The sequence below is a fragment of the Lactuca sativa genome, chromosome 3, assembly GCF_002870075.4.
Source record: "Lactuca sativa cultivar Salinas chromosome 3, Lsat_Salinas_v11, whole genome shotgun sequence".
In the NCBI taxonomy this organism is placed as follows: Eukaryota; Viridiplantae; Streptophyta; class Magnoliopsida; order Asterales; family Asteraceae; genus Lactuca; species Lactuca sativa.
In genome coordinates, this window is record NC_056625.2 from 79,276,938 (window position 1) to 79,289,331 (window position 12,394).

At 33.6% G+C, this 12,394-nt stretch overlaps 2 protein-coding genes across 4 annotated transcripts; one reads left to right on the plus strand and one right to left on the minus strand.

Moving 5' to 3' along the window:
• Nucleotides 1-1,843: 1,843 nt before the first annotated feature.
• On the plus strand, nucleotides 1,844-6,310 carry LOC111904532 (LEAF RUST 10 DISEASE-RESISTANCE LOCUS RECEPTOR-LIKE PROTEIN KINASE-like 2.1). Of its 3 annotated transcripts, none has more exons than XM_023900281.3 (3): nucleotides 1,844-2,750; nucleotides 4,912-4,947; nucleotides 5,055-6,310. In XM_023900281.3, the coding sequence occupies exons 1-3, from the start codon at nucleotides 2,003-2,005 to the stop codon at nucleotides 6,116-6,118; spliced, it is 1,848 nt and encodes a 615-aa protein (XP_023756049.1). In that variant the 5' UTR covers nucleotides 1,844-2,002; the 3' UTR covers nucleotides 6,119-6,310. The 3 variants fall into 3 exon arrangements, with proteins under 3 accessions (XP_023756049.1, XP_023756050.1, XP_023756048.1); XM_023900280.3 differs by having other exon boundaries at nucleotides 1,850-2,750; nucleotides 5,043-6,310; XM_023900282.3 differs by lacking the exon at nucleotides 4,912-4,947.
• Nucleotides 6,311-10,020: 3,710 nt separating this feature from the next.
• LOC111904594 (protein FAR1-RELATED SEQUENCE 5-like) lies at nucleotides 10,021-10,761 on the minus strand. The gene has a single exon (XM_023900343.1). The coding sequence runs from the start codon at nucleotides 10,759-10,761 to the stop codon at nucleotides 10,021-10,023; it is 741 nt and encodes a 246-aa protein (XP_023756111.1).
• Nucleotides 10,762-12,394: the final 1,633 nt, after the last annotated feature.

Below are 12,394 nucleotides of genomic sequence, written 5' to 3' on the forward strand. Positions count from 1 at the left end.
TTGACTCTATGGTGTGATAGTTTTAGTATCACCTATTTGGTAGGTAATTTGAAAACATATTGAGATTGGTATCCATTTCATCTGAGACATGGTTATATAAGGATGCTTGATGTTTCTCATGTTCCTACCATGACTCAATTGTATATTAACAAAAGGTCTTTTGATTGCCTAGTTCTCATACTTAGGATCCAAGCTTCACATCACTACTTTTGTTTTGCTTGAGGGGCATAAAGAGATTTAATATTGATAGTTTTCCATATCAACATGAGGTTGCTATGCTCAGTTATGACCTAATCGACTTTGTAACTCTCATTCTTCATTTCCTTGTATAAATTCACAACCTTTTTTTTTCTTTTTCTTGTATATATTCACAACCCTTTTTCATTTTGAAAACACATACCAAAATTTACTCTCTAAAAAGAGTTTTTTTTCTCTAGATTTAGTTCTTAATCTGCTTAAATACTACTCCCTCCGTCCCAAAATTATAGTCTATCTTTTCTTTTTCGTTTGTCCCAAAATAATAGTTCACTTCTAAAAATAAATAACACTTTTACCAAAATACCCCTTCATTATTACTTAAACAACTAAGCATTTAATGGAACATTAAATGCAAACTAAGGACAAAACTGTCATTTTATTGTATAAAGTTAGTGGTAATTAATGTTTCCTTAATCTGTGTGTTTTTTGCAATGTTTTAAAAACCGGTTTTTTAGTTGAACCGGTATAGTGACAGGTTCCTGGTTCAACCGGTTTAACCGGTTCGACCGCCGGGTGAACCGGTTTCTATATTTTTCATGTGTTTTTCTACTTTCTTACACATATATACATATAGAAATTATGAAATTTGTTGTTTATAAGTTCAAACATTAAAAATACACATAAAAATAAGTTGTAGATGAATCCAAATACATTAAAATAACACATAACCATAAGTTTTAGTGTTTTACATCAATCCATATACGTCAAAAAGAAAAAATAAAGTATAATACCGAAACAAAATATAGTTTTTGATGAATACAAACAATTCAGAAGAATTTATAACATTTACCATATGTTTTTATTTAGAGAGAACTAAATAAATTTGAAAAAAAAAATCACTAAAGTTTATTATATAAATGGTTCTTTTTCATCTGTTTTTATTTGGTTTAACCGGTTCAACCGGTTTATTTTGACCGGTTCAACCCGTAAACCGGCCGGTTCAATCCGGTTTAGAAATCAATATAAAACTGGTGATAGTTGAACCGCTCCCTCTCCCGGTTCCCGGTTCGACCGGCCGGTTCAAATCGGTTTTTAAAACATTGGTTTTTTGTCTGTGGACTATAATTTTGGGACGGATGGAGTATTAAATACTCGTATGCAAAATTTTCACCACTCACCCAAACATCTATATAAGTATAGATATGCCACTACAAGAAAAAGAAACTATAATGACATATGGATTGTGACACACATCTGATTTATGAAAGACAGAAATGTGTGTCGTTAACAATATATTTTGTGAAAATTCACGAAAACAAAAACAACCTGCTTTAGTTTTTTATCATTATATTTAATGAATAGTTGTATTTGTATATCATAAATGTATGTCGTGAATTTAAGATGGACAAATGCCTATCGTTTATTCCATATGACGATGATTTTAATTTTTTTGGAAATGGTAAATATATTGATATAAATAGAAAAGCCCAACGAGTAGCATGTAGCTAAGGAAGGAAATACAAAGGGAAAACAGAAGATTATGATTTCAATGATAAACATTTGTAGTCATCTATAGTCATTACGACAATACATGTCATTTGAGAAAATAAAATAAAAAACTTAGTAGCGTGTGTTAAAACTATCCAAAAATTGTTTTCAAGTCAAAAAAATTAAAGTCAAAAAGTGAAAACGCACAACCACGAGGCCCGGTATATTCAATCCTCATTAAACCAAACTTCCATCATACCCCCATCTATCTATCGAGATTCGGACAAAACATCTGTGTAGATCTCTTACAAAGATTATGAAAAAACACACCCTTGTCTTCACCATTTTCCTACTTCTTAACCAATCGCTCAGTTGGGATCCCAGGTACGAAGCTTGTGTTGCAAAAGACTGTGGAGATGGGCGTAAAGTTACTTATCCATTTTTCATCAACGAACTACATGATTCCTCTTGTGGTTACCCCGGATTTGAGCTCCGCTGCAGCAATGGCTCCTCAATTCTTCGGATCGCAGAAAACGACTTCATTGTTAAAGATATTCAATACAAAAACAGTTCCCTCCGTCTCCAAGACGCGGCGATTTTGCCGAATCAAACTGAATCCTGTCCCTCGAAGATCAGGAACATAACGCTCGATCCTAACCGATTCCGGATAGACAATGTTTCTACTACGAAACTCATTTTGATTTCGAACTGCTCGAGTGTATTGCCGGTGAATCTGAAAAGGTATAGAATACGATCCTGTGAGGAAAGTAATGAGGTGGTGATGCTTGCTAATGATATGAATTTGAGAAATGTAACGACAAGTTGTGGGTATGGTCGTAAGGTTGTGGAGACGCTGGTAGAATTGAGTGGCGAAGAAGGGAGGAGTCAGGTCGTTGACGGTGATAACTACCCGGAGGTGGTGGAAAGGGGGTTCGTGTTGCATTGGCTTGCGGCGGATTGTGGTGTTTGTGAGAGCAGCGGTGGTAGGTGTGGGTTCAATCAGATTACTTTCGGATTTCGTTGTTTTTGTCGCGATAGGCCCCATATGGTGAGTTGCCGGACTGGTAAGAACTTTCATTTTTGGTATAAAATCAACTTGTCTCAATTTCACATACGACTAATAAATAACGTAGGAATGTGATACTAGTATAAAAAAGTTAAAATATTTTGTTTTATATAAGATAAATAAAAAACATAAATAAAACTCACCTCCCAAACAATAATGCATCACCCACCGGCCACTGTTATATGTTCACTTTACGACATTATTTTACTTTTCAATTTTAGCAATGCTATATCATGTTTTCACCGATGTTTAAAAATTAATTTTTTAATTGAACAAAGATGATCACCGTCGGGTCAATTGGCAGGTTAACCCGGTTTCTATTATTATTATTTTTTCTATTTTCATTTTAATTTCCTGTATACATAAGTTCGAACATTAGAAATACCTATAAAAACTAGTGATAGATCACACCAAATAAATTAAGAAAAAACATATCCATAAGTTTTACATCAATCCACATACATTAAAAATGAAATAAAATATAATATCGAAATAAAATTATAGTTTTAGATGAATACAAACGTATCAAAAAACTTCATAACATTTATCATGTGTTTTTATTTAATTTAAGAGAAGTCTAAATAGATGTAAAAAGACCACCAATGTTTGTTATGCAAAATGTTTTATTTTCATGTGTTTTTATTCAATTTAACATGTTCAATGGATTCAACTTGTTGTTTGTAAAAACCGACTGGTTCATTTTGATTTAAAAATAGACATAAAACTGATGTTAGTTGAACTGTTTCGATTCGACCGGATTTTAAAGATACTATTGACTGGACCGTGTTTTAGTCTATTCCAGAATCACAAAATAGGTGTTTAAGTTTTTTCCTTGTTTTTCATATTTTTATTGAATATTTGATAAATGATAGGTAAAGTTTTATTTTTTAATTATTTCCTTTATCGTGTTTAACTGATTTCTATGCACATAATATAGTTTTGGAATGTATAAACTAGTTATTTAAGTATTTATTTCTAACTAGAAGTTGACCCCTCCCCGCTTTGTGGGAGTCGCAAACGTGTTCATCCAATGTCGATAGAAGTTTGGTTTTAGGGACTTTTTGGTACATCATGCTATTATTTTGGGTTTACATGACTAACTTCAATTTATACCGTCATATGAAAACGTATGACTATATATGATCAAAGTCATATGTAGAAAACATACCTAAAAATAAGCATGAAAATGTACACATAAATTTACGTCGAAACGTAAAGAAAATCGAATTTACAACGTACATAAAAATAAGTGAGTAAATGTTTTTTAAGTTAACGAATGAAAGTTGAGACAATAGAAAACACATTATATGTGACTTGAATATACATAAGAAACGTACATAAAAATAAACATGAAAACGTAAAAAAAATTACAAACGTAGACAAACTTAAATTTATATATACTATGAGGGCTAAACACAAATGTTTAGAAAATGAAGGTTGTAAAAGTGACATTTTACAAAGTTCAAAGTCGAATGAGTGAAAATGACATTTTTAAAACGTAGACCGGTGGAAAATGCCATTTTACGAAGTATTTGAAAAAGTAGAGAGTAGAAAATATCATTTTACAAAATTGGTGCAAATTGTCGGTAAAAACATCCATTGACATTGACTTTTAAAATATATTAAATTACCCCGCTTTGGGGAGATGTAATCTATAACTTTTCTATTGGCAGAGACATTTTTTGCAATTTTTTTAAACATATTGACCATTTCTGTAATCTATAAATTTTATATTATAAAGTGACCATTTTGTATTTTTTTTTTTTAAACATGTGGGTCATTTCTGTAAGAAAAACTGCACATGAACCTTTTATGAAAATTATAGGGCCGGTTTTTTGCGATTTATTTCTTATACAGAGACCAAACCTGACAACATACAAAAGTCTTGTGGCCAAAGTCCTAAAACCAAAAGTTTGCGGCCTATGTTTTAAAACCAAAAATTTGTGGCCACATTCCTAAAGTCAAAAAGTTAACTATTCCTAGGAGGGTAGCGAGGTTTCTAGGGTTCATAAGGCAACATACAAAATGATGAACACATAAAGCTAATAAAATTGAGTTATGGTGATAACAGTTTAAATTTAGAATAAATAATCAACAGCTAATCAATATGTTGAATTTTATTAAAATATGATAGCTTGACTGGGTTTTTGTCCATGTAGGAACAAAAGAAAATTTACCAGTGATTATTGTCACGGGTAAGTTATCACATACACACCTTTCGTTCACCCGACTTAGCTTTTCAGTTTCAAAAATAACTAATTTAAGGCTTTTAAATCATTATTTAATGCAGCTCTTTGTATAGGATTAGGGGCAATTTTGGTTGTGATAATGTTATGCTTCATAAGGAAATTCAAAAGGAGAAGAAGTACTAAGAGCTATGTTAATGTGGAAAATTTTCTAAAAAATCATGAGTTTCTCGCAAAAAGGTACTCTTATTTGCAAGTAAAGAAGATGACAAACACCTTTGAAGTCAAAGTAGGACAAGGCGGCTTTGGTTCTGTGTACAGAGGGGTGCTAAGGAACGGAAACCTGGTGGCCGTGAAGATACTAAGTGAATTAAAGGGTAAAGGCGAAGATTTCATAAACGAAGTTGCAAGTGTTGGCAAGACTTCCCATGTAAATATTGTAAGTCTTGTGGGATTTTGCTTCGAGGGCCATAAAAGAGCATTGATCTATGAGTTTATGCCTAATGGATCGCTTGAGAAGTTCATACATGACCAAGCTTCTTCAGATAATATCCAACTCGGGTGGAAAAAGTTGCATGAGATTGCTTTGGGGATTGCTCGGGGTTTAGAATACTTGCATATTGGTTGCAACACACGGATCTTGCATTTCGACATAAAGCCCCATAATATACTTTTGGATCAAGATTTTTCTCCCAAGATATCTGACTTTGGGCTTGCCAAACTATTCCCTGAGAAAAGAAGCATGATATCAATGTCACATATGAGAGGAACACCGGGATATATTGCTCCTGAAGTTTATTCTAGAAATTTCGGGCAGGTATCCCATAAATCAGATGTTTATAGTTATGGGATGATGATTTTGGAAATGGTTGGAGGGAGGAAAAATATTGAGGCAGAAGTTGATCATACAAGTGAAATATACTTTCCTCATTGGATTTACAAAAAGGTTGAATTTGATGAAGAACTTGGACTACATAGAAGTATGAGCAATGAAGAAAATGAGATGGCAAGAAAAATGATTATAGTGGGCTTGTGGTGCATACAAACTAATCCCGTTAACCGACCCACAATCACGAAGGCATTGGAAATGTTAGAAGGGGACTTGGCATCATTAGAAATTCCTCCAAAACCTTATTTGTCTTCTCCATCAAGGTTGGGTGCTTCCTCAATTACAGATTAGCTAGATCATTAATGCTCATTTACTCAAGTATATTTTCATGTGGTTATAAATCATAGATTTGTACCTGGGGACTTGTGGTGCACAAAATACCCAAGCCTATTAGCAATTATTATATATGGCGAGTGTCATGTAATAAGGGAGAAGGTTTGAAAATTCATTCATAATTGAAAAGTTATTCATGATTTTGGTTTATTTGTTACTTCATCATTGCACTGTTTATATTTCCACATTTTCTTTACCATAAATAGTTTTTGTCAATCTGTGGTTCAAGGACACACATATCTTGGTCTGGATATGATTATAAGTTCATAATAAAACTTCAATCATTAATTTTTTAAGTGCATTATTGTACGCATAGTACACTACATCAAAATGAAAGGATGTTAATTTATCGTATAAGCAATTACTATATCTCTGAGACTGTGTTGGTGTAGCAGCAGGATCAATTTTGTCAATGGAAAATACTTGTCATTAAATTAAACTAGAACTACTTGTTGCTTTTCTATATCACTGTAGATACATATCCCTTTGTTTGTAAAACGTTATCAAATGCTAGTGGAAGGCTAATAAAAATGGCTTCTGATGGCATCGAACACTGAAGGCTTTTACCCTGAAGACACAAGCTTTATTCAGTAGTTTTATTCATAAAAAAAGAAAAGGGAGAACACGTTGCCTATTTGAACTAAGAAAATCCCATAAAATAAGGAAACAATACCTACCCATTACCAGATCCTATATCCAACATAGCTTTGAATTATTTAACCTCCTAGAATTGGTAAAATAGTAAATAAAACATGAAGTAAATAAAACATTCAATGAAATCTGGATTATGACAATATTCTCCCCCTAATCCAGAATTTATTACCTTTTTTAAACCAGTTAGCTCTCGCATTTCCTTATGCTTCACTTGTGTCGTTGCCTTTGTGCATATGTCAGCTCTTTGTTCTTTGTTGCAAACATGAGTCACTCTTACTTCTCCATTCTCCACACACACTCTAATAAATTGAAATCGGGTATCAATGTATTTGTTGCGCCCATGAAACACGAGGTTTTTCATGAGGTCTAATGCAAACTTATTATCAATGTGGCTACTGGTTGTCGGGTTATCTCTTCAAGAAGACGACATATCCATATCGCTTGGTAGGTTTCCATGGTCGCAACTATGAACTCCGCTTCGTATGAGGATAGGGCTACACACCATTGGTTCTGAGATGCCCATGTGACAAGATTCTCGTTGATTTAGAATGCCATACCACCATGTACTTCTTCTATCATTCACATCTATTGCCAAATCGATGTTAGAGTAACCATAAATGATATTTTCATTCTTTCCTTTCGAGTAGACTAAACCATAGTCCACAATACCTTTTACATATCTGAGGACGCCTTTCACTGCCTTGAGATGCTTTGTAGTTGGTTTCTCCATGAAACAACTAACTACACCAACCACAAAGGAAAAATAGGGATGGGTGTGTGGATTAGGTACCTTAAACTTCCCATGATTCTTCTATATTCAGTTGGATTCACCAGCTCCCTGTCTATCACAACCCCGGTCGACGGCAGAAACACAAGGCTATGCGGTGTAGTCATGGATCACAGTGATTGAACATACATTGAACAGTACAAAAGATAACATAAATAGTGAATGTGTTAATATTGAAAAATAGATTTCAATGATATTTAATGTTTACAATAATCTGATGCCTTAAATAGTAGGCAACTTAATAAAACTGCATCACTGGTCGATAGGAGATCGCGATTTCACGATTTTTGTTCCGGTAATGCAAGCTTCCGACTCTTCATGTCCTTGGAATACATGCGATTTTAAAAACGTCAACATAATTGTAACATCTCGATATCAAGGTAACTTCAATTTCAATCTTATTTTGGAATCATGTTGGATTTTAGCTCTTGGGTTTGAATTGATTGCAAATTGGCCCATAGTGGCAATATGGTAATTCCATCCTGAAGTAGTACGTTGAGTGTACCCTGTGTATGCTAGGCGTACTAGGCCGCGCCCTAGTATGCTACGCATACACCTCGGAAGTAGGGCGTACGTGAAGAATGTGCAAACCCCAAAATTCTACGGTTTGGTCCATATATAAACCCCATTATAGCTTCATGTCTCATTTCTTCATCAGCCTCCCGCTGTGTAAAATGACCCCAAACAAACCCTAAGTGAGAAGAGTACATTTTGATCCCATTGGAGTATTTTAGAAGTGTTATTAAAGAAGAAGAAGGTGGTGAGAAGAGCTTGGAGCTTGGAAGCATCTTAGATATGAGATGTCCTTCTTGTTAGCAATCTCTAGGAGGTATAAAGTTCACAACTTGATAACTCTATCTTGTAGATCTAGACACTTCTTCCTTTAAGAAACTTTTCATCCCAAATATGGTGATTCTTGAGCATGTCATGTTCTTGACCCAATAAGTCGTCCTTTTAGACCTTATGAGGGCTCTTGAGTCATAAAAATGTGGTCTTGAGGGTTAGTTTCACTCCATGCATTCTATAGAAAACACCATCATACTTCCGTTATTTTCACAAAATACCCTCATAATTTTGTTTTTTCACAACATACAATCGTACTTCCGTTTTTTTCACAAAATAACCTCATAATTTCGTTTTTTCACAAAATATCATCGTACATTCATTTTTTTCACAAAATGCCCTCATAATTTTGTTTTTTTCACAAAATACCCTCATAATTTTGTTTTCTTCACAATATACCATTGTAAGAGCATATTCGTTTTTTAGGGGCTTCTAAAGAAGACTTTATTCTACTTGCAAGTTTATGACGCCCTTTTGTAGTTGTTGGACCAAGCGGATCACAGATAGATAACTGTGACATCATATCTACTTGCGAAACTCCCATACAAGAACTTTGAGATGCATTCTCCAAAGACATAGATTTTTTTTATTTGTTTGTTCATCTAAAAGACTTATCAATAACGTATTGAGTTTTTGTATCTCTGAAGGGGAGTCCCTTGCTTGTTCAATTAGTTTAGTAAAATTCAAACGAACACAAAATAATGTGTAGGCACTAACTCCGTTTTTATTATTTATTTCTCCGAGTCTGATACTAACACTACCCAGTTTTGAAGTATCAAACATCTTTCTAGTATAAAATTGACCTGCTTTTGTTTCGATTCGATGCACTGAAGAAAGAACCGGTCTCAAGTTCTTAGTCTTGAAGTCTTCATCTTCTTTGGCAGCCCTTCGTGACTCGACTAATTTGTGGTATTGTACAACAAATTCATTCAACATGGTTCTCGAGTTAACAAATCAATTAAAAAAATGAATTGATACTCTCACTTCGTCCGGTTGTGGTCGTACCAGCAAAGAAAATATCCTTCAAGAAGGGTTTATCCCAATGTATACATTGGTTATACATGTCACTAAGCCAACAATTTCTATCTAGTTCATACTTAATACGTATATCTTCCTATGTTGCTTCAAATTGTTTAATGGTGTCACTATTTACCGATTGTTTGTGCGTCTCTTTAAAATCACGATAACGGGAAACATACGATCGAAGGTGCTTAGTTTCATGCTTCCTGATATGTCATGAATAAAATCGATGTCGAGTATTTGGAAACACTTTTTTTATTGCATTGCGCATAGCTTTGTCTTGATCGGTAATAATTGCCTTCGGATACTTGCCAAACTTACATTTAAGGAAATGTTCAAATAACCATTCAAATGTCTCTTCCTTTTCGTTTTCAAGCAATGATCCATGATGATTCACCCCAGTAAAGGGAGCAAAAGGCATCTTGAATTTGTTAGTTATATAAGTGACATCAAATACAACAACATCTCTGAATTTTTTATAGGCATCTTTTGGTCTACCATCAGTCCAAAAGATATTTCTAGGGTACCCATCATCAGACATATCCATGACAAAATACTAGTCACTGTCCACTAATGTTTTATCTTGAAATTGTTTTATAATTCCATAGAACTCCTTTCCTCTATGTTGTTTTCGATGCTCAGATAGAACATCGGCACATTGCTTTGAAGTTACATCAGCTACATTTGAGGTTTTCATTGTATTAACAGCCTTTTTAATCTGAGAAGGTTTCAACCCTGCTTCACCAAATTGCATCATAATGTATTTACCTTTTATTGAACGGTGTAAACTGCTATGAGATCGATGCTTCGTCACCTTCGTAGGTGTCATGGTCAATTCGTGATTGTGTGTGTCATTAAACGAGTCTATCAACCATTTCCCATCCTCTTGTCTTGTTATTCGAAGCTTTGCTTTACATCCAGTTCTAAAATCTCTACGACGTTTTTTCTCATTTTCACTTGAAGCATTTTTGTCCATCCTTTTGAAACCTTCTTTGTTGCATACATATATCTTCCGAAAAGGCTCATTTGTTTTAGGATTTTTAATTGTGTCATCTTTATGTATACCAAAGCCATGTAAAAATGAATAAGCATTATAAAATGTATAGGCATCTTCGGGTGTATCAAAAACCTTTCCCAGTATACTTTCATCGTTAACTTCATCTTCGTTAAATTCAATGTTCTCACCGATACTATTTATTTTCTCACATTCATATGTTGCTTCCACGTAATCATTTGTGTCAATATCTTCGGTTATATATGGTTCTATAGCTTGATTAGTTGCTTCGGATTCACTCATTATGATCTACAATAGACAACGTTGCACATTTCCAAATAAAAGATTAACACCAAATTGTTTTATATTGAATATAATGGAAACATTATACATAAAAAACACATTAACAACCAATTGCAATTTGTATGAATTACCTTAATTGGCTTCCATGGAATTGCAGCAGAAAAAAAAAACATTCGTAAAATACATTACAACTCGGAATAGAAAAAAAATCATTCGTTAAAATACATTACAACCAATGACTTCATATTCAATTTGTCTGTTGCTTTTTATTATCAATTTTTCATTGTTTGCAATAAGTTGGATCAAGTTCATCCGAGTTAACCCACAACAAAGACTTTAGGAGGCACCATGAAGTTAGCTCTTTAAAATAATGAATTGCCTAAACCAGCTATAACCAATCAAACTGTTTTTAGCAATGAAGTATATGTCTTCAACATTAATTATAAAAAAAAATAAAAAATAAAAAATAAAAAAAAAAAAGATGCAGCATTAGCGACCGCACTCAGGACCAAAATTTTGAAATTAAGGACTACAAATAATTTTGTAAACTTAGTATACTTGTATGAATTGCAAACCATTCCAATTGATAATAAAAAATACAAACCTTGAAACTACACAATTAGTTGATACAAAAAACAGACGATAGAGTAGTAGGCGAGGAGAAATGACTTACTTGGAAGTCGTCTAAACAAAAAAAAACAGGGGAAGCAGGAATGTGATCACGATTTTTGATTTCAATTCATTGTGAATTACAGTCGTCTGAACAAAAAAAACAGGGGAAACAGGAATGTGATCACGATTTTTTGATTTCGATTCGTTGTGAATTGCAATATTTTTTGAACTCCCTGAATTGCGATTCCAGTTTCTATCATTTGATTTAAGTTGGTTGCGATTTCTCGATGATGGAATGATGTGAATCAGGAATGTGATCACGATTAAGGAAAGTACGTACTTTTTTAAGGTTTTTTTTCATTTAGCAAATTAACCCACTAATCAAAACTAAGTAATAGTTTTACACTTGATTGTGTATTATTAATCATGCAACACTTCTTTATACACCATATTTTATATATAAAATTCACTGTCGCTGAATTTTTCTTCAGGGTTCACTAATACTTTTATATTGGCACGTGATATCCCTCTGGTTAATGTCACATAAAGTTGGTCATGCGAGAAACTATGTCTGAAAGGCAAATACTTACATTTGGAATTGTTTCTCTCTGAATTTTATTGGTTGTTTTCTCTTCAGCTTGAAAGCTTGAATGAGAACATGTTATCTTTAGATGGACATAAGGGAATCCTTGAAAAATACCATCTTTCCAGCATGTTGATGAACAGCTATTTCGACATCAATGACATTGTGCTGAAAACTTTCACATATCAATCGGGTGACGTTACACAAACCATTTGATGGGCCGATATTCCGTAACAATATTATCTCATATACAATAACAAATCACGGTGTAAAATCCATAAAAGATATAATTAGAACTTTACTAACATAGCTACATGTTGCAACAGTAAACACCAATATCTCAAAGTTGATTAGTCCTGTGTTCGACTTTCACTCTCTTTGTTTGTATCCCCTTTTTGAATGATCCGACATGGATAACTTAGGTTTCTAATATTAATT